At 61.7% G+C, this 27,694-nt stretch overlaps 2 protein-coding genes across 3 annotated transcripts; both read left to right on the top strand.

The window, feature by feature from the left end:
* The first annotated feature begins 3,787 nt into the window (after window positions 1-3,787).
* LOC139020626 (isoaspartyl peptidase/L-asparaginase-like) lies at window positions 3,788-10,650 on the top strand. Of its 2 annotated transcripts, none has more exons than XM_070430315.1 (7): window positions 3,788-4,339; window positions 4,928-5,128; window positions 6,206-6,348; window positions 6,598-6,752; window positions 8,071-8,189; window positions 9,076-9,248; window positions 9,544-9,674. In XM_070430315.1, exons 1-7 carry the CDS (start codon window positions 4,093-4,095, stop codon window positions 9,586-9,588), a joined length of 1,083 nt encoding a protein of 360 aa, XP_070286416.1. In that variant the 5' UTR covers window positions 3,788-4,092; the 3' UTR covers window positions 9,589-9,674. The 2 variants fall into 2 exon arrangements, with proteins under 2 accessions (XP_070286416.1, XP_070286415.1); XM_070430314.1 differs by having other exon boundaries at window positions 3,792-4,339; window positions 9,076-9,186; window positions 9,544-10,650.
* Window positions 10,651-14,652: 4,002 nt separating this feature from the next.
* Window positions 14,653-23,457, top strand: CHIT1 (chitinase 1). The gene is made up of 11 exons (XM_070430306.1): window positions 14,653-14,966; window positions 16,737-16,766; window positions 16,971-17,172; window positions 17,670-17,726; window positions 18,618-18,783; window positions 19,352-19,476; window positions 20,193-20,316; window positions 20,654-20,839; window positions 21,070-21,183; window positions 22,408-22,549; window positions 23,008-23,457. Exons 1-11 carry the CDS (start codon window positions 14,942-14,944, stop codon window positions 23,256-23,258), a joined length of 1,422 nt encoding a protein of 473 aa, XP_070286407.1. The 5' UTR covers window positions 14,653-14,941; the 3' UTR covers window positions 23,259-23,457.
* Window positions 23,458-27,694: the final 4,237 nt, after the last annotated feature.

Raw genomic sequence — 27,694 nt, 5'->3', positions numbered from 1 at the left:
GGTGAGGCCCTGTGAGGCCCCAGTCTGGGCTCCGTGAGGGGGCGCCGTGGCTGAGACACCGACACCTGCACCAACCTGCCGGCGCCTGGGGCTGACCCCTGCCTGGCCCAGCTTGGGGCAGGTGCAGGGCCTAAGTCCAGTGTCTAAGTCTAAGCCTTCAGTATTCAGCAAGGCCAAGAAGGGCCTTCCGACCTCTACCGAGGCTCAAAGAGCAAATGAGAAAGTGCTCTGGGCCAGGCCCCGAGGACCTGTTGGGCCAAGAAATATTAAAAATTACATTTTGGCCGAAACCGGTTTGGCTCAGTGGATAGAGCGTCGGCCTGTGGACTGAGGGGTCCCGGGTTCGATTCCGGTCGGGGGCGTGTACCTGGGTTGCGGGCACATCCCCAGTGGGAGATGTGCAGGAGGCAGCTGATCGGTGTTTCTCTCTCATCGATGTTTCTAGCTCTCTATCTCTCTCCCTTCCTCTCTGTAAAGAATCAATAAAATATATATTAAAAAAAAAGAAAGGTTTAAAAAAAAAATTACATTTTGTCACCAATAGTTGACCTGACATCTCACGAAAACTGCCAAGTTAGAGAACTGGAAGGAGAGAGTGCGGAAGAGCTGATAAAAGAGGCTCAGAAGGTCTAGACGTAAAGATAAAAAGGGCAGACACAGAAGGCTAACGTAACGCTCACAACGGCAGGACCAGTGGCCAGGGAAGGGCTGGCAGGGGCTCGGAACAGGAGCCATGGCAGCATCGCCCACCCCTGAGCAGGTCATCTCCAGGGAACACGGGGCAGTTCTGAACCCCAGCAGCTGGAGGCCTAGGAACAGGCTGCGGGGCCTGCTCCCTCCCCCTGACCTTTCCTCCAGCCTCCTGGGCCGACACATCATTTCCCAACGTCTTTGATAACTTACAGGCTTTGGGGCGTTGCTGGGTTAAATAATAAACACCTAAATATTTCGAAGTAACAGGATACTGAAACATTAATTAATTTGAGTTTGCCTCTTAGGGAAATATAGAGGATGGATTTGAATCTATTAATGAGTAAGTCTTGTATTTTACCTGAAATATCTCTTAAAATGTGAATGTATTGCTAATCTGAGGAATGTTCATTACATGCCACCTAAACATTAAGGCTTCTAAGGGTTAAAAAACTCAAAAATTATGAAAAGGAATTATGGTTTCGGTATAACAGAGAAAGCATGAGGCATGAAAATGCATTTTGAAGAAGAAAGAAAGTGATTTCTAAAGCTGGTTATTTCTGAAAGTTATAAGGTTTCTAAAGAAAAGTCTGTAAAAGATATAGAATGTTTGTAAAGAAAAATGTTGAAAAGAAAATTGAATAAATGACACAGGCCAGTAAGCCAGGATGAGTAGGATAGGGAAATTGAAATAGTTAAACAGCAATTTGGGGCCATCTGGTAAACCGTCTTCCCTAAGCCAAGGGCACCTAGAGCGAATGATTTGCATGTTGCCTCCCTAACCAGAGGGTAAATGGCTTATGTCAACGTACTCAGGGAGGCTGAATGCAGAAATCCAATGAGTGTGGTTTGCTGACCGCACCCAAGGAAAAACGAAGTTAGAAAATATAAACCTTATTTTGTTGGTCTTTTCCTAAAGCAAAAGTCCTATAAACTATTACGTGTTACATTAACCAGGTACTAAAAAGAAACTTAGTTATGGGAACTGAAGCTTTACTAGCATATGTTTGTGTTTTATACCCTCTTGTCACTTTGCTACATAATCTTTTGGTAGAATGGGTTTGACAACCTTCCTAGGGTTTACATTTTAAGAAAAGTTTTCTGTTTGTGTTTTTTTTTTTTTTTCCATTTTAAACAAGAAGTTTATTTAAACAGCAAGACACTTGAAGGGAAAACTAGGATTCATTTTCTTAGAGTACTTTAATCCCTACTTAAAGACAGATCACCCTCCCTGTAACAGCTGCGTACAAAAAAGTTATAAAATTGTCCTGGTTTTACAACAGTAAAAAATAAAAAAAAAACAACACTAAAATTCTCCAATCAAACAAGGTATGCAAGAATTTTTACGTTGTTCTTTTTTGGATCTACAGTGAGAGCAAAATAACTGCCCTGGCCGGTCTGGCTCAGTGGATAGAGCATCAGTCTGTGGACTGAAGGGTCTTGGGTTCAATTCTGGTCAAGGGCACGTGCCCAGATTGTTGGCTTGATCCTCAGTGGGGGGGGGGGGGGGGGGGGGGCGCGTGCAGGAGGCTGCTGATCCATGATATTCTCTCTCTTCCTCTCTAAAATCAATAAAAATATATTTAAAAAAATAACTTCTTGGACCCTAAGGCCCAGAGCTGCTGGAGCACGCGATAACAGAGGGAGGGGTGTGTTCCCAGAACCAGTATTCCCCACCCCATCTCCATGTGATGCGATCAGAACATACCACTGGCCATTTAGTTAAAAAACAACAATGCAGATGCCGGTGTACCGGCCTCGGCTGCTCGGCGTGCAGTGCAGGGCCAGCTGCTCAGCGTGCAATGCAGGTCCCGCTGCTCAGCGTGCAGTGCTGGGCCGGCTGCTCGGCGTGCAGTGCAGGGCCCGCTGCTCGGGGTGCAGTGCAGGGCCGGCTGCTCGGCGTGCAGTGCAGGACCGGCTGCTCGGCGTGCAGTGCAGGGCCCACTGCTCGGCGTGCAGTGCTGGGCCCGCTGCTCGGTGTGCATGCAGGGCCGGCTGCTCGGTGTGCATGCAGGGCCCGCTGCTCGGCGTGCAGTGCTGGGCCCGCTGCTCCGTGTGCATGCAGGGCCCGCTGCTCCGTGTGCAGTGTAGGGCCGGCTGCTCGGTGTGCAGTGCAGGGCCCGCTGCTCGGCGTGGAGTGCAGGGCCCGCTGCTCCGTGTGCAGTGCAGGGCTCGCTGCTCGGTGTGCATGCAGGGCCCGCTGCTCCGTGTGCAGTGTAGGGCCGGCTGCTCCGTGTGCAGTGCAGGGCCCGCTGCTCGGCGTGGAGTGCAGGGCCCGCTGCTCCGTGTGGAGTGCAGGGCCCGCTGCTCGGCGTGGAGTGCAGGGCCCGCTGCTCGGCGTGCAGTGCAGGGCCCGCTGCTCGGCGTGCAGTGCAGGGCCCGCTGCTCCGTGTGCAGTGCAGGGCCGGCTGCTCGGTGTGCAGTGCAGGGCCCGCTGCTCCGTGTGCAGTGTAGGGCCGGCTGCTCGGTGTGCAGTGCAGGGCCCGCTGCTCGGCGTGGAGTGCAGGGCCCGCTGCTCCGTGTGCAGTGCAGGGCCCGCTGCTCGGCGTGGAGTGCAGGGCCCGCTGCTCGGCGTGCAGTGCAGGGCCCGCTGCTCGGCGTGCAGTGCAGGGCCCGCTGCTCGGCGTGCAGTGCAGGGCCGGCTGCTCCGTGTGCAGTGCAGGGCCCGCTGCTCCGTGTGCAGTGCAGGGCCGGCTGCTGGTGTGCAGTGCAGGGCCCGCTGCTCGGTGTGCATGCAGGGCCGGCTGCTCCGTGTGCAGTGCAGGGCCGGCTGCTCGGTGTGCAGTGCAGGGCCGGCTGCTCGGTGTGCAGTGCAGGGCCCGCTGCTCGGTGTGCATGCAGGGCCGGGCAGGGTGAGCGCGGGAGGACCATGCTGCGCCCGCAGGGGAGTGGAGGCCGAACTGCAGCTCCTCACGGGGATGCTTCCTGGCCGGGGCCCATCACTGCACCCCCGTCCTCCACGGCCAGCGGGCGGGCGTCCGCCCTGCCCCCCGACAAGCCCCGCGGTGCTTCCCTTGGTCCCTAAGGGGGCGCCTCCGAGGCTGACACTGCGCCCCGGAACCGCCCCGCCGCCTCCGCGGTAACGTGGTCGCCGCTCTCAGGCTGACTCCTTCCGGGGCTTTTCCTCGCGTCTCCGCCGCCGCCGCCTCGCAGGAGGGGCGCCAGGTCGGCTCGGCGAGCCCCAGCCCCGGCGGCAGGAGGCGGAGGAGGCGGCGGCGCGGTGCGGGGGGCGGGGCGCCGAGGAAAGTCTTTTTTTTGTTTGTTTTTTACGTGGAATTGGCGGTGGGAGAGCCGGGGCCGTCAGCCGAGTGTGAAGAAAAGAGTTTAATCAACAAAAGGGGAACCGAGAATGGACAGGGCGCCTTCTCCGTCCAAGAACCGTAAAGAACCGTAGGCAGCGCCATGTCGGCCCCAGGACTCGCAGCTCCCTTGAGGGCCGCCATCTTGGACCAGCAAAGGCCCGCCCCGCCCCTTGAATCAGCCAATCAGGAAGGACGGTGCGCCTGCGCTCCAATCAGGAGGGACAGGGCGGTGGGGGCGGGGTTACACAGCGAGTGGCCCCGCGGCTCCGAGTGCGCCTGCGCCCAGACCACCCCCGGCGCGCGCCCCTCTGCACAGACGCACGGGTACCGCCTGCTGCCCCTCCCAGGTGTGTTTTGTGTTCCAGGGGGGCCCCGGGTTTGGGGGTTCACCTCCTTTCTCACGTGCAGGGCGGCTCCCGGTCCTGCAGCCCCGGCGAGCGGCGGCGTCCCGGCGAGCGCGCGCCCTGCCCGGGGCAGCACCCTCCCCGGGGCAGCACCCTCCCCGGCGCTGGTGGTGGAGGCGGGAGGGCGCCGGCGAAATGGCCTGCGGGCTCGGCGGGACCCAGCAGCGGAGGGGTCCCCAGCGGGCAGTCCAGGCCTGCCGAACCCAGACGCCCCGTGGGCCCGGGAGGAGGGCTGGGGTGCGCCCCGGAGGCGGAGGCGGAGGCCCCGGCGGCGGCGGGGGCAGCACGGGACGCCTGCGCGCGCTCTAGGCTTTTCCTGCAAAATTCCAGCCGCGCCGTCTCTTTCCCCACCGACCCCCCCCCCCCCCCCCCCGCCCCACCACCCGGGGTCCAGGCGTTGCCGCAGCCCTGACCCCGCCGTCCTCCCCGGCGGAAGCCGGACCTTGTCCCTGCGGAGTCTCCCGAGGGGGTGGCGCCCCGTGCGGTGTCCCGGGCCCTTGGAAATGACCTTTGCGCCGTCCCGATCCCTAGGGTCCGGGGACATGAACCCCGTGGTCGTGGTCCACGGGGGCGCGGGCAGCAGGGTCTCCCAGGACCGCGAGGAGCGGGTGCGCGAGGGCGTGGCCCGAGCCGCCGCTGCGGGGTACCGCGTCCTGACGGAGGGGGGCAGCGCGCTGGACGCCGTGGAGAGCGCGGTGGCCGCCCTGGAGGACGATCCCGAGTTCAACGCCGGTGAGTGTGCCCCGCGGCCGGTCAGGCTAAGCCCCTCCTGGGGGGAGGGACCGGGCCTCCCTGGGGTAGAGCTGCGTGTGTCTTACTACCTGGTGACCAAGTTGCTTTAAGGATTTTTAAATCTTTCCCCCCTTTGTCCCCTTGAACCCGCTTCCTAGAATTCACATCCCCAGAGGCTTTTAAATATATGAATAAGTAGTACTTAAAAATATCTTTATTGATCTCAGAGAGGAAGGGAGAAGGAGAGAGAAACACCAATGATGAGAGAGAACCATGGATCGGCTGCCTCCTGCAGGCCCCCCCACTGGGGATGGAGCCTGCAACCCGGGCATGTGCCCTTGGCCAGAATCGAACCCAGGACCCTTGGGTCCCCGGGTGGATGCTCTAGCCACTGAGCCAAACCGGCTGTGGCCCAAGAGGCTTTTATGACACCTTTTTGTGGGGGCTGGGGGTAGACCACACACCACAAACTCTGTCCATTTTAAGTTTTGACAGATGTGTAATACACCTGTGTGACCACACCACCATCAGGTTAAAATGTTCCCATCACCCCCAAGGGGTCCATCTCCCCCTTTAGTCCCCAGCTCCCGCACCTGCTGACCTGCTGTCCGGAGAGAGGAACTTCCGTTCCCCAGGATTTCGTGCAGAATGGGTTGTTGTGTTTGCCTTCTTTCTCTGAGCCGATTAGAGTGACAATACGGTGAGAGCCAGCCCCCGGCACACAGCCGCCTAAGGCATCTGCATGAACTCAGTCTGCACTGTGTCTGACTTATTTGTCTTAAATACGTTTATTGATTTTTTAGAGAGAGAGAGTAGGAAGAGAGAGAGAGAAGCATTGATGAGAGAGAAACATGGGTTGGGTGACTTCTGCACGCCCCATACTGGGGATTTAGCCACACACGCCCGGGTTGTGGGTTCGGTCCGCAGCAGGGGACGTGCAGGCGGCAGCTGATCCATGATGCTCTCTCATCATTGATGTTCCTCTCCCTCTCCCTTCCTCTCTGAAATCAGTGAAAATAAATGTTCCTCTGGCTCAGGAGTGAAGGTGAATTGCTTTCCCCTCCCTTTCGGGCCTAGGTTGTGGGTCCGTCTTGAACGTAAACGGGGAAGTGGAAATGGACGCCAGCATCATGAGTGGGAAAGACCTGTCTTCGGGCGCCGTGTCCGCCGTCCGCTGCATCGCAAACCCCATTCGGCTCGCGCGGCTCGTCATGGAGAAGGTGGGTGTGCCCAGCCCTTTCCCCACGGCTCTGTCGCCGCTGCCCCGTGGTGACCGCCGGGGTCTGATGGCAGGGACACCGGAGGTCACTCCTAAATCACATGAGAGCGGGAGTGGGGTTACGCCGCTCCGGTGAGCCGGGATTCTGACCGGACGATGCGGGAGGAGTGTTCATCTGCTCACATAGGGACGGTTAACAAGATTTCAACGTTTTAAAAAACCAACCCCGTGTCCACCTCTCTCTGGTCAGACGCCTCACTGCCTCCTGACCGGCCTGGGCGCTGCAGAATTTGCCGCCGCCATGGGGGTCCCAGCGGTTCCTGGGGAGCAGCTGGTAACGGAGAGAAGAAGGAAACACCTTGAGAGAGAGAAGCAGAAGGAGGCTCAGAATCCAGACCAACCGAAGTAAGTGCCACTGAGGCTCACGTCTGGGGAGTCTGTTAAGCGTGAATGTTTGGCAAATGTTTGATAACTGACATTTCTTTTTTTAAAAAAATATATTTTGTGATTTCAGAGAGGAAGGGAGAGGGAGAGAGAGAGAAACATCAATAATGAGAGAGAATCATTGATTGGCTGCCTCCTGCGCGCCCTCCACTGGGGATCAAGCCCACAACCCTGGCATATGCCCTTGAGTGGAATCGAACCCGGGACCCTTCAGTCTGCAGGCCGACGCTCTATCCACTGAGCAACCCAGCCAGGGCCCTGCGGTTCTTACATAAGTCAAATGCCACTCGGTAGTTCCCGGCTTTGAACCAAACGATGCTGAGTCATGGGAACCTGCTCGTCTGAGTGTTAAGTGTGGCCTCATGGGTTGCCGCTGGCTCCTCACTCAGCAGGGCCCCAGGGTCCCTCCCACGGGCCTGGCGGGGGCTTCCATTGATTTTCTTTCTTTTTTTAAAAAAAATACATTTCTTTATTGATTTCAGAGAGGAAGGGAGAGGAAGATAGAAATAGAAACATCAATGATGAGAGAGAATCATTGATCGGCTGCCTCCTGCACGCCCCCTACTGGGGATGGAGCCCGCAACCCTGGCATATGCCCTTGGCCGGAATCGAACCTGGGACCCCTCAGTCCGCAGGCTGACGCTCTGTCCACTGAGCCAAGCCAGCTAGGGCTTGATTTTCTTTTAGAGCAGTGGTTCTCAATCTTCTGGCCCTTTAAATACACTTCCTCATGTTGTGGTGACCCCCAACCATAAAATTATTTTCGTTGTTACTTCATAACTGTAATGTTGCTACTGCTGTGAATTGTAATGTAAATATCTGATGTGCAGGATGGTCTTAGGCGACCCCTGTGAAAGGGTCGTTCGACCGCCAAAGGGGTCGCGACCCACAGGTTGAGAACTGCTGTTTTAGAGAGAACGGGAGGGAGGGAGGGAGAAAGATCAATTGGTTGCCTACCTTCCGTGCCCCAACCAGGGCCAGGGATCGAACCTGCAACTGAGATACATGCCCTTAACCAGGAATCAGACCGTGACCCTTCAGTCCCCAGGCCGACGCTCTAACCACTGAGCCGCCGGCCAGGGCCAGGCTTGTTACTGTCCTGGCGCAGTGCCCCGTGGACTTCTCACTCTCCTGGCGCCGAGGGCTCCAGCTCTGCGTCCTGAGCTGCGGTGTCTGTGTTAGATGCAGGATCCCAGATGCAGCCCCGCTGTGTGCCCGGAACCTGCCGCCTAACGGGACCGCTGACTGCGCGTCTCTCTGTTCTGTGTGCTTTTCGCAGAGACTTGGGCACCGTGGGCGCCGTTGCCTTGGACTCCAGAGGAGACGTGGCTTACGCCACCTCGACCGGGGGCATCGTGAACAAAATGGTCGGCCGAGTCGGGGACACACCCTGTGTAGGTAGGCCCGACAGACGCCGCCTGTCCCCTCTCCGCCCGTCACCGGGTTCGCATTCTCTGTTTCCCCGCTCTCCTCTCTTCATCGCCCAGTCTCTGGGAGTGGCCGCGTGGGGCGGGGCGGGGGGGGGGGCGGGACACACACAGACCTGCTGGTCCCTCGGGGCGTGGCTGCTGGGCTGACGTGGGGAGGGAGATGGAGATCTGGCCGCTGCGGTTGCCCCCAAGCTGCCCACGGTGCCTCTTCTCTCTAGTTCCAGTTTGAGGGCCCACAGTTAGTCCCAAAGGGTTAACTACAGGGAACCTTCCTGGGCGTGGGCACTAAGCGAGCTGAGGAGCTGAGTGGGCAGCTACTCGGTCTGAGGGGCACAGAGTCACCTGCTCTCTGCTCAGGATGGAAGCAGGTGCATCTCATTCCCAGGAGGGGGGAGGGGGCGTGTGCCAGCCGTGTCGCTGCCCCAGGAAAGGTCAGGCCCCCCCCCCCCCCCCCCGCCCCCAGGTTCCCTTCCTCCTGCTTTCAGGGTGGTCACATGGCGCTGCGAGTCCACCTCTGCATCCCAAGGTCATGGGTGCTCCTTGGCCTTGGGCTGTGCTTTGGGACTTAGCACATCAGCGTTAGCTTGTACTACGTGTTTGAACTTCTTTTAAAAACATCTTTTTATTGATTTCAGAGAGGAAGGGAGAGGGAGAGAAACATCAATGAGAGTATCATTGATTGGCTGCCTCCTGCAGGCCCCACACTGGGGCTCGAGCCCACAACCTGGGCCTGTGCCTGGGACTGGGGATCGAGCTGGTGCCTTCTGGTTCGTAGCGGGCGCTCAGCCGCGGGGCCCCGCCGGCCGGGCCGCACTCTGTCCCTCCTGCTCAGGCCGCACCGTCTTCCCGAGCAGGGTCCGGGGGCTACGCCGACAACGCCATTGGAGCTGTTTCCACCACGGGGCACGGGGAGAGCATCCTGAAGGTGAACCTGGCCAGGCTCGCGCTCTTCCACGTGGAGCGGGGTACGTGGACAAGGGCATGCCGCCTGGAGACGAGGGAACAAGCTGTGTGTGAGCAGAGGGAGGCGGGTCTCGCCCTCTCTCCTGTGCTTTCAGGTGGACACCGTGTCCGTGCCGACTCTCCCCACCTCTGTCGGGGGCGGACTCGCGTTTATGCTGCTGCCTGTCCTGGTGGGGCAGCGGCTCTGAGCTGGGTGGGGAGAGCCGTCTCCCCTGGCAGGGGGCTCAGCGAGGACGGCCTGTGCGGGACCGTCCTTGAAGCTCTCGGGTGTCCACGGGCGTCGGTTCCTCAGGCCGCACACAGTCCCCTCGGATTCCTTTAAAGTAACGTGTCGTTCCTCAACCTGCCCTCGCTTTCAGGAAAGACATTGGACGAGGCGGCGGCGGTGTCGCTGGGTTACATGAAGTCCAAGCTCCAAGGCCTGGGTGGTGTCATCCTGCTCAACACAGCGGGCGACTGGGCGGCCCAGTGGACCTCGGAGTCCATGGCCTGGGCGGCCGCCAAGGACAGCAAGCTGCACGTCGGCGTCAATCTTGGCGACACCAGGGTCACGGACCTGCCCTGAGCCCAGAGGGTTAGGCCAGGGGCTGGCCTGCAGGTGACGCCGTTGCCTGGGTTGCAGGCTCAGCTTGACCCGTTAGCTAGAACCGGAAGCGCCCTCCGGCCTGCCTGCGCCCTGCCCCCGGAGCAGTGCCTGTCCCAGTGCGTGGTGAGGGCCGGAGTCTGAAGGGAGGAGAGAGGTGCCCACAGTGAGGTCAGAATGCGACGAGCGAGGATGACAGGCCGGAGCCGTCTCTGGAGCCGCCCCCTGGTCTCAGGTTAGAAAGAAGAACCGACGTGATCTTCACCCAGCCCCCACCGAAACGGCCTCGCGCAGGGAGCTGAAATCGGAAGACACCCCCCCCCACCCCCAACCCCAGCGGCAGAGCTGCCCCCCCCGCCCCCCCCCCCCCCCCGGGCTGTCGTGGTTGCTCTTTCTGGCGGGACCGGGAGGCAGGTGGGAAGAGAGTCCCGCGGACGCGTCTGACGGCGGCAGGAGCAGCAGAGCTCATGGGCAGAGTCCAGCTGAGCGCAGTGTCTCGGCGTCCACTGGGCCCGGAAGGACGTCGGGTGAAAGACACGGGAGCGGCAGACGGGTTTCTAAGGACAGTCGGACCCTCGCTGACTGACTAACATCGATGCTTCCAGACCTAAAAGGACCCTCTGGTAACTCGCAGCTCCCGGAGCCGATGGTGCAGCCTGGGCCCCACCCCTGAGCTGGGTGTGGGTCATGTGGTCGGCACGTGACGGGCGGCGTTCCCTGGCGGAGAGGGTCCCCATTAACCTCTCTTCCCACTGGAGCGGGGTTTCTGCTGTGACGGATCCGCAGGGCTTACTTCTCTGGAAGGAACCTGCTTAACTGGCAACCCCACGGCCGCTAATAAACTAATAAAATGCGTTTGGAAGAACAACAGTGGTCGGAGTCGTGCGGACAGGCCAGCGGGCAGGGCTCCCTGGTCTGCAGGCAAGTGTCCCGCGACCAGCCTGCAGGGGAGCCCACTGGGTGTTATTCCTAAGGTGCACACTAGAGGGCGCCAGAAAGGAGCGTTCCCTGGTTCTCCACTGGTGGTTGGGGGGGTCCCCCAAATGTGCACTGGAGGAAGGAAGGGGGGAAAGACCTTCCCTGGGACCCCCACTCGGTGTTGTTCCCCAGGTGCACACGAGGTGGCAGCAGAGGAGGGTCTTTGTTTCTTATGAGCCGCCCTCGGGGGTCTGTCCCAGGTGCAGGACCGAAGGCGGCTTCTCGGTGACAACCAGCCAGGTGTTCTTCAAAAGATACGCACCAGGTGGAGTCAGCCTCCCGGTGACGCACACGCCCCTGTTATTTCCATATTTTGGTCACAAGTTCTTTATCCCAAATGCGTCTTGCAAATATTTTCTCCCAGTTTGAAGCTTGTCTTTTCATGCTCTTAATACTGAAGAGGTTTCCCATGATGATCTCAATTTAGTGGTTTTTTCCTTTCATGGGTTGTGTCTCTGGTGTTTATGTAAAAACAATCACCTTTAAACCTGAGTCATGAGGCGTCTCAACTCTAACACGCTGGGGGGACGGCAAAGGCCTCGAGCCGTGGGGGGCCAGGCGCCGCCCTGGGGAGAAGAGGCTGGAATGTGAGTGATTCGGGCTGCACCTGTCCCCAGCACGTGCATTTTGAGAAATGACCCAAACCAATCAATCGATCGATTGATAAAAACGGCCCCTGCCCCACAGGGACAGGCTGCGACGTGCTCTCAGCATTCCCAGCGTGTGACCAGCACTTGCGGCCTAACCGGTGGGCGGCAAACAGCATTCTGCCTCTCCCAGTCGGAAAGGAGCGCGTGCTCATGGCTAACGCAGTGCAGCCGCCCCCGGCGGGCGGTCCCTGTGTCTCCCTCGGTGTGTGAGTCCGTCTTCCACGTGGGGACGCCTCCTCCGTGCTAGACCCGTGGCCTGCCTCCCACGCGCCACGGCATGAGTCACCCCGGCCGGCGGGAGCCCGGGGCCCCGTGATGGGGACATGGGAGCATGGCCGTTTTGTTGGGGGCCCAGGTGCTGTTAAAGGGTCCGTCTTTTCCTGCAGGCTGGTCAGTTCTCTCGGAGGAAGTTCTGGAGCCCGGCTTGAGGCTCCAGGGGAGGGAGGGCCGGGGGTCTGGCCCCCTCGCTGGCCTCAGTCCGGCCCCCCAGCCCTGCCATCTTCGCCCGGCGAGGGGCTCCCAGGCCACAGCCGCTCTGGTCCATCCTGTACCTGATGGGGATGAAGAGGGGGTCTGGGGCCTAGCAGTCCCCACATGCACTGTGGTCAGGCTCACCCCCTCACTGTCTCTCCGGGGCCTCGCCACACGCCCTGCTGCCCGTGGTCCCGCCGCCACCCGCGGTCTCAGGTTCCCAGGTCTGCGGACCCTGTCGCCCTGTGTGTCCTGGTTTAGCCTTCGCTTCGGGTCCCCCTGCCACTGGGTCCTCGTTGGTTGATGCCATTTCATTCCCCCGAAGGCTGTTCCCCTCCCCGGGGCTGCGGGGAGTGCGTGCGGGTCAGGAGAACAGCGGGAACACGTCTCTCTCTAAGGCGGCAGCGCGGTCCAGGCCCCGGGGGCAGCGGGCGCCTGCGCTGGCCTGTGTTCCGCCTTCAGACACTGTGATGAAGACAATGGCGTTGCTGTGCGGAGAGTTGTGTGCGGTGGAGGGGAAGGCGGAGGGAGCGCGCTCTATGGCGGGGGCGGGGGCGGGGGCGGGGGCGCTGGCACATGGCTGGGTCTGTTTCTGGCTCGGCTACTCGGGGGTGAGGGAGACCCTTCTCAGGTCCGGTCCCCGACATGGTCCACCGGGACCAGGAAGCCAGCTGACATTTGGGCCGGCGAAGCCACAGCTGGCGGGGCCAGAGGGCTCAATGGGCCTTTGTCCCCAGAGGGCAGCGGGGCGCCCGGATGTGGGGCTCAGCGTGACCGAAGGCCACGTCAGCGGTGCCCCCTCGCGGCGCCTGCCCGGACCCAGCCCCTCGGCGGAGGCCCAGGCGGCAGGCGTTTCACCGTTACGTTTGTCGCTAAGTGTCTGCAGCTTCTGACACGCATTTGCCTGTTTCCGCTTTCACTGGCTGTTGCCGAGCTAGAGAAGAGCTCGCGGTTTCTGCGTCTGAGCCTCAAATCCGGCCACCGCACCGGCTCTGCTTTCATCTGTGGGTTATTTGTCTCGAATGTGCAAACCTACCCGAGAGCTTTCTAGACGTACAAACACGACAACTGTTGGCGACTGAATCGTTCATGTTTTTTCTTTTGTTAGTATAATAGCTAATTTTTTTTAAATAAAAAAAATTGGTTTCAGCCCTAGTTGGTTTGGCTCAGTGGATGGAGCGTCAGCCTGCGGACTGAAGGGTCCTGGGTTGGATTCCGGCCAAGGGCACACACCCGGGTTGGGGGCTCGATCCCCATTGTGGGGTGTGCAGAAGGCAGCTGATCAATAATTCTCTCTCATCGTCCTATATAATAAAAGGCCAATATGCAAATCAACCGAACGGTGGAACGACCAGTCGCTATGATGCATACTGACCACCAGGGGGCAGATGCTCGACACAGGAGCTGCCCCCTGGCGGTCAGTGTGCTCCTACGGGGGGAACACCACTCAGCCAGAAGCTGGGCTCAAGGCTGGCGAGTGCAGCGGCGGTGGCAGGAGCCTCTCCCGCCTCCGAGGCAGCGCTAAGGATGTCTGACTGCCGGCTTAGGCCCGCTCCCTGTGGGCTCCTGCACCGTGAGAGGGCACAGGCCGGGCTAAGGGACACCCCCCCCCCCCAGTGCATGAATTTCATGCACCAGGGCTCTAGTATATAATAAAAATAAAATATTAAAAATTAATTTCAGAGAGGGAGAGAGAGATAAAAACATCAATGATGAGAGAATCTTTGATTGTTTGCCTTCTGCACACCCCACACTGGGGATCGAGCCCCCAACCTGGGCATGTGCCCTGCCTGGGAATTGAACCCTGACCTCCTGGTTCATTGGTTGATGCTCAACCATTGAGCCCCGCCGGCCGGGCTGATAGCTAAATTTCTTATCAATGCTGAGCGATAGTGGTGAAAGCCTTCAGCCTGGTGTATGCCTTATTTTTTAAAAAAATATCTTTTATTGATTTTTTACAGAGAGGAAGGGAGAGGGATAAAAAGTTAGAAACATCGATGAGAGAGAAACATCGATCAGCTGCCTCCTGCACATCTCCTACTGGGGATGTGCCCGCAACCCAGGTACATGCCCTTGACCGGAATAAAACCTGGGACCTTTCGCCCTAACCGGTTTGGCTCAGTGGATGGAGCGTCGGCCTGCCGACTGGAAGGTCCCAGGTTCGATTCCGGTCAAGGGCATGTACCTGGGTTGCGGGCACATCCCCAGTAGGGGATGTGCAGGAGGCAGCTGATCGATGTTTCTCTCTCATCGATGTTTCTAACTTTTTATCCCTCTCCCTTCCTCTCTGTAAAAAATCAATAAAATATATTAAAAATATATATAAAAATAAATAAATAAAACTCGGGATCCTTCAGTCCACAGGCCGACGCTCTATCCACTGAGCCACACCGGTTAGGGCTGTCTGCCTTATTTTAACGGAAATTCCATCGGCATTTTCCAGGTCATGGTGGCTACTGGGCCTGTAGGAAACAGGGCGTGTGTTGGCATTCGCAGGGGACCTGTCCGCGGGGGTGCTCCCTCCTGCCCCCCGGAGCCTGTGAGGCAGCGAGAACATGGCCTGGAGGAACAGACCCGAGCCCCCACCCTCACCCCCACCCTCACGTGTTGTCGCCCATGGCGGTGAGTGTTCCTCTCAGGGTCACAGGGAAACGTCGCTGCCAGAACCCGTGCCAGCCGACACCTCGGGGCGGTGAGGGCGGGACCTGCGCAGGCGGGGCTGGGACCAGCTCCCTGGCCTTGAGCCACTTTTCCGAGTCCCATGACGGCTGGGCCGCGCCTGGTCCCAGCCTCGCGGAGGCCGCAGAGCCCGCTGTCCGCTGAAGGTTGGGACACACTTCCTGCCCCCCCCCCCCCTTTGGCAACGCCGAGCGCGTGTACCCTGTGGTTGTCCCTGTGGTTGTCCCGGAGGCAGGAGTTGCTCAAGGAAGGCCGGGTGTCCGTTTGCACAATCCGCGCTGCGCCCACCGCCCAGCCCCCTCTCCCTCCGCCCCTGTCGCCGTGGGTGGGACGGGCGGCTGATAAAAGGCGGGAGGCACAGAGTTGTCACCAGCTGCCTGTTGCCAAGCCGACGCCATGGCAGGTTCCGTGGCCTGGACAGGTGAGTGGGCATCGTCGGAGCTGGGGAGGCGCCTGGGGGCAGCGCACTGGGGGCCCCTGCGAGTGGGGCCCCCCTCCCACTGCCCCTTCGCCTGCGGGACCCCATCCCCGTCTGGCGGGTTCCCGGGGCAGCAGCCTGAGACTGTCGGTCACCAGGACAGTCTTCTCAGCCGGCCGAGACGAGCCCTTCTGTCCCCAAAGCCCGCCCAGAGCGGCCCTGCCCTGCCCCTGCCCCTGCCCCTGCTTGGCTTCGTCCCAGAGCGGCCCTGCCCTGCCCCTGCCCCTGCCCCTGCCCGGCTTCGTCCCAGAGCGGCCCTGCCCTGTCCCTGCCCCTGCCCCTGCCCCTGCCCAGCTTCGTCCCAGAGCGGCCCTGTCCCTGCCCCTGCCCCTGTCCCTGCCCTGTCCCTGCCCCGCTTCGTCCCAGAGCGGCCCTGTCCCTGCCCCTGTCCCTGCCCCTGCCCCTGCCCCTGCTCAGCTTCGTCCCAGAGCGGCCCTGCCCTGTCCCTGTCCCTGCCCCTGCCCCTGTCCCTGCCCCTGCCCAGCTTCGTCCCAGAGCAGCCCTGTCCCTGCCCCTGCCCCTGTCCCTGTCCCTGTCCCTGCCCAGCTTCGTCCCAGAGCGGCCCTGTCCCTGCCCCTGTCCCTGCCCCTGCCCCTGCCCCTGCTCAGCTTCGTCCCAGAGCGGCCCTGTCCCTGCCCCTGTCCCTGCCCCTGCCCGGCTTCGTCCCAGAGCGGCCCTGTCCCTGCCCCTGTCCCTGCCCCTGCCCCTGTCCCTGCCCCTGCCCCTGCCCGGCTTCGTCCCAGAGCGGCCCTGTCCCTGCCCCTGTCCCTGCCCGGCTTCGTCCCAGAGCGGCCCTGTCCCTGTCCCTGCCCCTGTCCCTGCCCCTGTCCCTGCCCCTGTCCCTGCCCGGCTTCGTCCCAGAGCGGCCCTGTCCCTGTCCCTGCCCCTGTCCCTGCCCCTGTCCCTGCCCCTGCCCCTGCCCGGCTTCGTCCCAGAGCGGCCCTGTCCCTGTCCCTGCCCCTGTCCCTGCCCCTGTCCCTGCCCCTGTCCCTGCCCGGCTTCGTCCCAGAGCGGCCCTGTCCCTGCCCCTGCCCCTGTCCCTGCCCCTGCCCCTGTCCCTGTCCCTGCCCCTGCCCCTGTCCCTGCCCCTGTCCCTGCCCGGCTTCGTCCCAGAGCGGCCCTGTCCTGTCCCTGCCCCGTCCCTGCCCGGCTTCGTCCCAGAGCGGCCCTGCCAAGGGCTCTAGCTGACCCCACGCGGGTTGCCCACGAGAGGGCACCTGGGCCACGGCCCTGAGTCTCCCTGTGAGTTAGGTTGAGGGGGACCCGAGGGCACTGGAGGTGGCACAGACCTCGCCTAGTCCTGCCGGGTGCCCTCGGCCGCCCTGTGGGGCGCACAGGCCTCAGCTGGGGGCAGTCTGCCCGGCCTCCTGAACGGCCTTGTCAGCCCCAGAAGGCCTTCTTCCCAAAGAAACACGCCCCAGATCAGTGTTTCCCCAGATGTTCCCCCCGCCCTCCACCCGCCCTCCACCCCTGCTGCGGAGGGCGCGGCTCAGGAAACCTGCCTCGGCCTGGCGGGGGGCCAGGAGGGCCTGTGGGACCGGGGGCCGGGGGGGGGAGGTTGGGGGGCCTCAGGGGGGGCCTGGGGAGCCTGGACCCGGTGCCCTTCTGGTCCCTCGGGCGGAGGAAGCTGGTCTGTGGGAGGCTCAGGGGCTGCAATGGCCTCGGGGCCAGGATGGTGGACGATGCCTGACCCTCCGCCTCTCTCTGCTGCAGGTTTGCTGGCCCTGCTGCTCCTCCCATTCGGTGCGTGCTGTCTGCAGGCTCTGCCCCTCCCCCCCGACCCGCTTCCCCAGCTCAGCTGTACCCCCCCTCCCCGCCCTCCCCCGCCTTCTCTGGCTCAGCTGTACCCCACCCCCCACCCCCTCCCCCCCCCACCCTCTCCAGATGCCAGACCCCAGCGGCCCTGCTGACTGGCGTTCCTCTTCGTGCCCCCCCCCCCCCCCACAGGCTCCCCTGAGAAGCTGGTCTGCTACTTCACCAACTGGTCCCAGTACAGACAGGGGGCTGCACGCTTCCTGCCCCAGGACGTGGACCCCGACCTGTGCACGCACCTCGTCTACGCCTTCGCGGGCATGAAGGGGCACCAGCTCAGCCCCGTCGAGTGGAACGACGAGCAGCTGTACCGGGACTTCAACGGCCTGAAGCAGAGGCGAGCTGCGGGGGAGGGGCCTCCCAGGGGCCAGGCCCCCAGCTCTGCAGCCTGGCGCGACCCTCCGTGTGGCCGTGGGTCCCGCCGTGTGGCCGTGGGCCCCGCCGCGTGGCTGTGGGTCCCGCCGCGTGGCCGTGGGCCCCGCCGCGTGGCTATGGACCAGTCCCTCCCCCTCTCTGGGCTTCTTGGGCTCCATGGGGGCGACGAGGTGGACAGGGACCCCGGGCCCTTGGTTTAGGTCCAGGTGGGATCCTTTGTCCTAAAATCCGTCCGTGCGTCCCTCTGTCAGCTCTGGTGTCTGCCACCTTGGCCACACCCCTCTGAGGGTCTGTCCTCAGCCGGCTGGGTTCTCCTGGCCAGAGTGTGTCTCTCCCGTCCCAGCCTAGAGCCCCGGCCTGTGCCCTGGGCTCACACGTCCCCACCCACCCCCACCCACCAGGGCGCCCGCAGCCGGGGCGGGAGCCGGGCCCAGCCTGACCGCCCTCTGTCCTTTCCAGGAACCCCCGGCTGAAGACGCTGCTGGCCGTCGGCGGCTGGAACTTCGGCACCCAGAAGTGAGTTGGCCGTGAGCGCCTGTGCCGGGGAGGGCTCGCTGGAGTGTGGACAGGGCAGGGGGTTGGGGGGTTAGAGGGGACACGGCCTGCATTCTGGGGTGACCCCCTCTGGGCTGCTGGTGCCCCATCGGGCGGGTTAGCGCCGAGCTCCTGTGCACCCCCTTGCGGGCCTCAGCGTTCTCCTCTAAACGGGTGGAAGGAGGCTCTGGCCCGTCCCCGGCAGCGCCCAGGCCCCGAGAACTTCTGTTCCTCTGACGGGTGTCCCAGGCGGCCTGGGCGTGGAGCCCGATGGCCCAAACCCGGGCGTTTCTGGGCGTCCGGGGTGATGTGCGGCGGTGGCGCAGTGGGTCAGGGCGCTGGCCTCCCAGGAAGCCCAGACACGCGCCCCCCGCGCCCGGGACCCTCTCTTGCCCGTGAGCAGCGCCTCCCGGAGCCGCGCCCCCCGCGGGCTCAGCCGCCGGCCCAGCGCCCATTGAAGAACCGCGGCTCCTCCTCGAATTAAGTTCTTTCCTGAAAGTGACTGAGCAGGAGGTCGGTCTTCAAGTCAAGACCCCAAGACGTTCAGGGACCCCCGACAGGGACACTGAGGACGGGTGGGGGCTCCTGGGGAACGCGGGGCTCTCGGGGCGCCCTGGGCTGGTGAGGTGAGAGCACAAAGCGTCCCCCAGCGCCTCGGAGGCCGCTATTGCTCGTGACCCCGCGATGGCCGAGCCGGCCTCCAGCCTCCATGTGCCCGGATGTCCCCGTTTGGGGGCAGGACAGTGGCTGGGTTGTCCCTTCTCCTCGGCCGCAAACACCCGGCGCCCTCCTGGCCGAGACAGACCCGCCGAGACGCGAGGGGTTTGTGTGGCCGCTGAGGAGCGAGTGGCCCACACTCCGGGCCCCCCCCAGGTTCACGGACATGGTGGCCACAGCCCAGAACCGCCAGACCTTCATCACCTCGGCCATCGCGTTCCTGCGCAAATACAACTTCGACGGCCTCGACCTTGACTGGGAGTACCCGGGCAGCCGGGGGAGCCCCCCCGCCGACAGGCCACGCTTCACCCTCCTGGTGCAGGTCAGGCTGGTGCGGGGGGTGCTGCTGTGGGTGCTGTGGGAGCTGCTGTGGGAGCTGCTGTGGGAGCTGCTGTGGGTGGGGCTGTGGGAGCTGTGGGTGCTGTGGGAGCTGTGGGTGCTGTGGGAGCTGTGGGAGCTGCTGTGGGTGGGGCTGTGGGAGCTGCTGTGGGTGGGGCTGTGGGAGCTGCTGTGGGAGCTGCTGTGGGAGCTGTGGGAGCTGCTGTGGGTGGGGCTGTGGGAGCTGCTGTGGGAGCTGTGGGAGCTGCTGTGGGAGCTGTGGGAGCTGCTGTGGGAGCTGCTGTGGGAGCTGCTGTGGGAGCTGCTGTGGGAGCTGTGGGAGCTGTGGGAGCTGCTGTGGGAGCTGTGGGAGCTGCTGTGGGTGGAGCTGTGGGAGCTGTGGGAGCTGTGGGTGCTGTGGGAGCTGCTGTGGGAGCTGCTGTGGGAGCTGCTGTGGGTGGGGCTCTGCCCCAGGGGTGCTGTCTCGCACTTGCACGGCCCGTGGCAGTTTTCAGACTTGGGGGGGCCTTGCTTGGGGCCCCCTTGCCTGCGCTCACGGACTGTCCCTGCAGGAGCTGGCGGCGGCCTTCCAGCAGGAAGCCGGGGCCTCGGGGAAGGAGCGCCTCCTGCTGAGCGCCGCCGTCCCCGCCGGGCGCCAGGCCATCACTGCCGGGTACGAGGTGGACAAAATCGCTCGGTGAGTCGGGCGGGAGCCTGTGTCCTCGGGCGGTGGGGGCAGGGCAAGCTGAGCTCGAGGCCTGGGCAGCTCCCCTTGGGGAGGGCTTGGCGCCCCTCCCCCCCCAGATTCCTCTTGCTCTCATCCTTTTCCTCGGGAACTCGGTCTGAAAGTGAACACCCCTGAGGAAGAGGGCAGCTCCCCCACCCCCCTGCCGAGGGCGAGGGCGCTGGGGCGACAGCCGACAGCCAGCCAGGAGGGAGCGGGTGCTGCAGAGTCAGCTGTCAGCCTCACCGAGTGAATGAGAAAGGCCTCAGGCAGGGGGGCTGGGGATGCACGCACCTTTCAGGGCAGATGGGGACCTGCACTCACTTGTTCACACACACACGCTCACACTCACACACGCTCACACACACACGCTCACACCCACACGCTCACACACGTTCACACACACGCTCACACACGCTCACACACACACTCACACACGCTCATACACACACACACGCTCACACACACGCTCACACACACGCTCACACACACACACACGCTCACACTCACACACGTTCACACACACGCTCACACACACGCTCACACACATGCTCACACACACACACACACACACCTACCCTGCCTCTCACCCTGGGGGCCCTCCTGGGGCTGCCCTGGGGGAGGGAGCGGGGAGTGAGGAGGGAGCCCCACCCCGCTCACTGGCCTCTCCCCCTCCCACGCCCCCACAGGAGCCTGGACTTCATCAGCCTCATGGCCTACGACCTGCACGGCTCCTGGGAGCGGACCACCGGCCATCACAGCGCCCTCCACCAGAGGCGGGGGGAGCAGGGGGCGGCGGCTGAACTCAACGTGGTGAGTGGCTGTGGGGGAGGCAGCCCCTGTCTGGCTGCCACTTTTGAGCCTCGAGGCCCCTAAGGAGGGGCTCGCAGGCTTCCGGAAAGTGCTGGGGGGGGCGTCTCTCAGGGCGGAGCCCCCACCCACCCACCCACCCACCTACCGGCGGGACGCGCACTCGTCAGAAGCCAGAAGCCCAGGCTCCCGTGTGTCTCACTGAGCCGAGTCCATGGACAGATGGTCAGATGGACGGACGGATGGGCGGACGGGCGGGCGGGTGGGAACGCCCCCGGAGCCCCAGCCTCGGATGACAAGGCTCAGGCTGCACACAGAGAAGCCCCTCTCCCGCCCCCAGGACTCCGCGGTGCAGCAGTGGCTGCAGCAGGGGACCCCGGCCAGCAAGCTGGTCCTGGGCGTGCCCACCTACGGACGGACCTTCACCCTGGCCTCCCGGGCAGACACCGGGGTGGGGGCCCCGGCCACCGGGCCCGGCACCCCAGGCCCCTTCACCAAGGAGGCAGGGCTGCTGGCGTACTACGAGGTAGGCCCGCGGCCCCGCCCGCGTGTCTGAGCGCGGACGCCGGGCACGTGCACCCCATCCCTCGCCTGTCATCTCGGGTCGGTCCCAGCCCAGGGGCCTCGCCGACGCCAGGGTCGGGGGTCACTCGGTCTGTACCCGCGCCCCCCCCCCCCGCCCCCCGTTCTCTGGGCTCCTGGGAAGGAACCCCCGTCTCCAATGGGTCCCGCCTCCCGCTCGCCCTCTCCCCCCAGGTGTGCGCCTGGAAGGGGGCCGCCCAGCACCGGATCCCAGAGCAGGAGGTGCCCTACGCCTTCCGGGGCGACCAGTGGGTGGGCTTCGACGATACCGAGAGCCTCAAAGCCAAGGTGAGGCCCCGCCCTGCTGGGGGGTCCTGGGCGGGATGGGGGCTCAGGAACACGAGTGACCCAGTGACCGGAACTGAACCCCCGGGGGGAGCCTTTCAGAGCGTCCGGCCCACGGCTCTGCCCGCGGTGACACTTTGTCCCCGTGGCTCCGAGCGACCAGGAGAGACGCGGCGAGAACCACCGGGCCACAGCCAGCGGCCGGGAAAGACTCGGTGTTGGTTAAAGCAAACAAGTCCTCCGACACGCGGGAGAGATGCCCGCGGGAGGCCGCCGCCCTGGTGCCCGCGCACCTGCCAGACGGGGACTGACTCGCGCCCACTGCTCAGCGCTGGCGGTGGAGACGCTAGTTTCACTGTTCTCAGGCCCGGCTCCCCCGGGGTGAGGTGGTCAGCTCCTGCAGAGGGTTAGGTTAGGGCTAGGGCCAAGGTCAGAGTCTAGGCTAGGGCTGGGGCTAGATTTGGGGTTAGGGTAGGGCTGGGGTTAGGGTTAGGGCTGGGGTTAGGGTTAGGGTTAGGGTTGTGCTTAGTGTCAGGGTCAGAATCAGGGTCATGGTTGGCCCACCTGTGTGTCCCGTCAGTTACCGCGCAGGCAGCAGGCTTCGCTGGCAGGTCCTTGCAGAGGTGTGGACGGCGCCCTGGGCTGGAGGAAGAAAGGAGGGAGAGCCAGGCTGGGGGAGGGAGCCCTGCTGAAGCCAAGAAGGCAGAGAGGGTGGCTGGAGGCTGCACAGCTGGGCCTGCACAGGGTGGGGAAAGTCTAGGGGGGAGGCAGCTGGAGGGGGAGAATGGGGCCACAAGGGGGCCTGCCCAGCCCCCCTCCCCCCAGCTTGACTCCGGGTGAGCCCTGGCCCTGGCAGGGTTCGGGGAAGGGAAGCCGCCCGAGGGAACGGCCCTGCCCCGAGGAAGCTGGGGTGCAGCAGAGAAGAGCAGGCGGGGAGCCCTGCAGACGGTGGGGAGCTTGTTCCCATGGCAACAGCTCAGCAAGGCGCCTGCACACAGGGCCAGGGCAGGAAAGGCCCGATGGCAGCTTCCACTGAGGGGCCACGCGCCGTCCACCCCTCTCCCCCCAGACCGTCCTGCTGGGGCCAGACCCCCCGCGTGACGCGCAGGCCGGGCTGGGCTCAGCCGTCTAGGCTCCCATCCAGGAGCCTCAACCACTCTGGTCTGGGGGTGCTGGCGGGAATCAGCCCGCGGCCTCCAGCTCCTGCACCCCCTCCCTCCCGCGCAGGTCAGCTACCTGAAGCAGAAGGGACTGGGCGGGGCCATGGTCTGGGCGCTGGACATGGACGACTTCGCGGGCTCCCTCTGCAACCAAGGCCGATACCCCCTCATCAAGACCCTGCAGACGGAGCTGCGGGGCCCGGGGGCAGGTGGGAGCCCCTCCCTGCACTCGGGTCCTGGCTCCTCCTGAGGAAGTGGCTCCCCCCCGCCTGTGTCTGCCCGAATCTCAGGCGCCCCCAGGGCTGAGGTTGCAATGCCCCCTCTTTCCAACGGTGGCAAAGCCCCCGGGGCTGGTAACGGGGCTTCATCCAGCCCCGAGCCCGGGCGGGCGGCCGGCTTCTCTCTGTGGGAGGAAGTCTGCACCATCACGCCACGTGGGGCCTCCACAGCGGACGGCAGGTGGCCGGTGGCCACTGACCGCCCACGACACCCGGAGCCCAGGTCTGCTGTGGGCCGTGGCCCTCGGCGCGGCTGTTGTCAGCTGTTCTCCGCTGTGGGGGTGGGGGGTGGGGTCCGGAGCTCTGTCCACCCGTGGCTGCTGACTGCGTGGCCTGTGGGTTGGGGACCTCTTAGGGGGGGCCTTGGCTGAATCCTGATCGCCTTCCAGGTCTCCCACAGTCGCCTTCGGAGCGCCCCCAGCCCGACATTCCCGCACCGGGCCCGCCCTCTGACCCCGAGGGTGGCCCCGGCCCCGGCCCTGGACGCGTCACCTTCTGCTACGGCCAGGCCGACGGGCTCTACCCGCACCCCCAGGACCCGTCCAGCTTCTACAACTGCGTGGGCGGCGGGCTCTACCTGATGCACTGCCCGCAGGGCCTGGTGTTCAGCGCCGCCTGCCAGTGCTGCACGTGGGCTTGAGCCCCAGGCCCTCAGCCCCAGCCCGGCCCAGCCAGCCCCCCCCCCCCCCCCCACCAGCTCCCGGGGCGAAGTCTGGCCCCTCAGCCTCTCCGTGGGCTTTGTGGCCCATCTTCCTGGGCTCGGCCGGTTCCTGGGCTCGGCTCCTCCTCAGCTGCCTCTTTTACTGCGAAATAAACCCGCTGCCCCCGCTGCCCCCGCCGCTCCCGCTGCACGTGTGTTGCTCGGGCTCTCGGAGCTCGGATCGCCCGGGGAGGGAGGCCGCGAGGGGCTGGCGTCAGGCGGGCACAGGTGAGGTGGGCAGGAGGTGGTTGGCTCCGGCTGTGCCAAGCCCTGTGCCGGGGACGCCGCGGGCCTGCACACCCCGCACCTGGGGACGCCGCGGGCCTGCACACCCCGCACCTGGGGACGCCGCGGGCCTGCACACCCCGCACCTGGGGACGCCGCGGGCCTGCACACCCCGCACCTGGGACACGGCCCTGCGAGCTGCGCTTTTCCTGCCTCCGCTCAGGCGCCGTTCGCAGGATGCACGCGAGGGGGCAGCAGAGACGCGCCTTCGGGCCCCTCCACTCGCCTTGTTGTTCCCCAACCGCCCGCGAGGGGGCGGGGAGGAGCGTTTCCCGCCGCAGGAGCCCGGCCTGCGGGCCTGGCGGTGAGAATGCAGCCCTGGCTACGAGCGCCCGGGAAGCCCACGTCCGCTCTGCCAGCCCCCGGGGAGCCCGACTCGTGGGCCATGTCCTGCCAGAGGCCGCTCCTGTGCCGGCGGGTGGGGGCCGCCCCGCCTGGGCCCGTCCCCGCGGGTTCGGCTCAGAGTGACAGGCGGCCTCCCACCGCTCTGTGTCGGCTGCACGGCCATCACCACAATCTGGTCTCAGGACAATCCTTTCGCCTCAAACAGTGGAGCCCTGTGTTGCGCTGGAGGCTGACCTTCCCTCCCCACCACGTTTCTAAAGCCAGTGGCACCTCCCCTCCCGGGCGGGGGTTCTAATCCGCCCCACAGGCAGGACCATTCCCACTGTGTGCAGGCACAGCGGGAGGGGGTCAGCACAAAAGAACCCCTGGTCCTGGCAGGGCAGGTCCCCAGCAGGCGGAGCTCGGGGGACGGGCGTGAGAAGCCCAGCGAGGACAGTCCCAGCGGTGAAAGCCACCCTTTCCCTGGGTCCGTGTGGTCCCGGGACAGACCTGAGAGGCCGAGCCGCGGTGCCGGAGCCCCTGACCTCCAGCATCGCCTGCAGGCGGGAAGGTCAGGGATGCGTACAGCTCGGCTGTGCTGTGGGACCTGCTGTTATGAAACGGTCCACATCCCTTACTTCATATCTGATCCTCTTTTTCTTCCTGATTAAAATTTGATAACATTTATTGATCTTATTCCATAAACATTTGATTTTGAAACCAATCAGTGGGTCTGGGCTGCCTGTCACTTCAGCAGAGACAGGGCTGAGTCCCATGTGAGCACATTCCGATTCCCCAACAGGTCAGCCAGACCTCGGCTCCGCCCCCAACAAGCCAGTGCTGGGGGCACAGGGACAAAGATGACCCGGGGAAGCAGAATTGCAGGAAGGGGAGCAGGACAGGTGAACCAGTTCCGGGGTACAGGACAAGGGCAGGGATGAGGGGGTGACACGCAAAGAGAGGCACCTCAAGGCCACCTCGTCTCAGCCATGAGGTTGCCCATCTCCAATGACGACGGTCAGGCTTGGGGCAGACCCTAACCCTAACCCTAACCCTAACCGTAACCCTAAGCCTATCCTGATTCAAATCCTAACCCTAACACTATCCTGATTCATAACCCTAACCCTAACCTTATCCTGATTAATAACCCTAACCCTGACCATAACCCTATCCTGATTCATAACCCTAACCAAAACCCTAACCCTATCCTGATTCATAACCCTACCCTAACACTAACCCTATCCTGATTAAAACCATAACCCTAACCCGATCCTGATTCATAACCCTAACCCTAACACTAACCCGAACCCTATCCTGATTCATAACCGTAACCCTAACCCTAACCCTAACCCTAACCCTAACCCTATCCTGATTCAAACCCTAACCCTAACCCTATCCTGATTCATAAGCCTAACCCTAACCCTAACCCTAACCCTATCCTGATTCAAACCCTAACCCTAACCCTATCCTGATTCATAACCCTAACCCTAACCCTAACCCTAACCCTATCCTGATTCAAACCCTAACCCTAACGCAATCCTGATTCATAAGCCTAACCCTAACCCTAACCCTAACCCTATCCTGATTCATAAGCCTAACCCTAACCCTAACCCTAACCCTATCCTGATTCATAACACTAACCCTAACCCTAACCCTATCCTGATTCATAACCCTAACAATAACCCTAACCCTATCCTGATTCAAACCCTAACCCTAACCCTATCCTGATTCATAACCGCAACCCTAACTCTAACCCTAAACCAACCCTATCCTGATTCATAACCCTAACACTAACCCTAACCCTAACCCTATCCTGATTCATAACCCTAACCCTAACCCTAACCCTAACCCTAACCTTATCCTGATTCATAACCCTAACCCTAACCCTATCCTTATTCAAACCATAACCCTAACCCTAACCATAACCCTAACCCTATCCTGATACAAACCCTAACCCTAACCCTATCCTGATTGATAAGCCTAAACCTAACCCTAACCCTATCCTGACTCATAACCCTAACCCTAACCCTAACCCTAACCCTATCCTGATTCATAACCCTAACCCTAACCCTAACCATATCCTGATTCATAAACCTAACCCTAACCCTATCCTGATTCATAACCCTAACCCTAACCCTATCCTGATTCAAACCCTAACCCTAACCCTAAACCTAACCATAACCCTATCCTGATTCAAACCCTAACCCTAACCCTATCCTGATTCATAAGCCTAACCCTAACCCTAACCCGAACACTATCCTGATTCATAACCGTAACCCTAACCCTAACCCTAACCCTAACCCTAACCCTAACCCTATCCTGATTCAAACCCTAACCCTAACCCTATCCTGATTCATAAGCCTAACCCTAACCCCAACCCTAACCCTATCCTGATTCAAACCCTAACCCTAACCCTATCCTGATTCATAACCCTAACCCTAACCCTAACCCTAACCCTATCCTGATTCATAACCCTAACCCTAACCCAAACCCTAACCCCATCCTGATTCAAACCCTAACCCTAACCCTATCCTGATTCATAACACTAAGCCTAACCCTAACCCTAACCCTATCCTGATCCAAACCCTAACCCTAACCCTATCCTGATTCATAACCCTAACCCTAACCCTAACCCTAACCCTATCCTGATACATAACCCTAACCCTAACCAAAACCCTAACCCTATCCTGATTCAAACCCTAACCCTAACCCTATCCTGATTCATAAGCCTAACCCTAACCCTAACCCTAACCCTATCCTGATTCAAACCCTAACCCTAACCCTATCCTGATTCATAACCCTAACCCTAACCCTATCCTGATTCAAACCCTAACCCGAAACCTATCCTGATTCATAAGCCTAACCCTAACCCTAACCCTAATCCTATCCTGATTCATAAGCCTAACCCTAACCCTAACCCTAACCCTATCCTGATTCATAACCCTAACCCTAACCCTATCCTGATTCATAACCCTAACCCTAACCCTAACCCTAACCCTATCCTGATTCATAACCCTAACCCTAACCCTAACCCTAACCCTAACCTTATCCTGATTCATAACCCTAATCCTAACCCTATCCTGATTCATAACCCTAACCCTAATCCTAACCCTAACCTTATCCTGATTCATAACCCTAACCCTAACCCTATCCTGATTCATAACCCTAACCCTAACCGTAACCCTAACCCTATCCTGATTCATAACCCTAACCCTAACCCTAACCCTAACCTTATCCTGATTCATAACCCTAACCCTAACCCTATCCTGATTCATAACCCTAACCCTAATCCTAACCATAACCTTATCCTGATTCATAACCCTAACCCTAACCCTATCCTGATTCATAACCCTAACCCTAACCCTAACCCTAACCCTAACCCTATCCTGATTCAAACCCTAACCCTAACCCTATCCTGATTCTTAACCCTAACCCTAACCCTAACCCTAACCCTATCCTGATTCATAACCCTAACCCTAACCGAAACCCTAGCCCTATCCTGATTCAAACCCTAACCCTAACCCTAACCCTAACCCTAACCCTATCCTGATTCATAATCCTAACCCTAACCCTAACCCTAACCCTAACCCTATCCTGATTCAAACCCTAACCCTAACCCTATCCTGATTCATAACCCTAACCCTAACCCTAACCCTAACCCTAACCCTAACCCTATCCTGATTCAAACCCTAACCCTAACCCTATCCTGATTCATAACCCTAACCCTAACCCTAACCCTAACCCTATCCTGATTCATAATCCTAACC

The sequence above is a fragment of the Myotis yumanensis genome, unplaced genomic scaffold (genome assembly GCF_028538775.1).
Source record: "Myotis yumanensis isolate MYYU_CA2020_CCGP unplaced genomic scaffold, mMyoYum1.0.hap1 SCAF_12, whole genome shotgun sequence".
Lineage (NCBI taxonomy): Eukaryota > Metazoa > Chordata > Mammalia > Chiroptera > Vespertilionidae > Myotis > Myotis yumanensis.
This window is presented reverse-complemented; position numbering and strand designations above follow the sequence as displayed.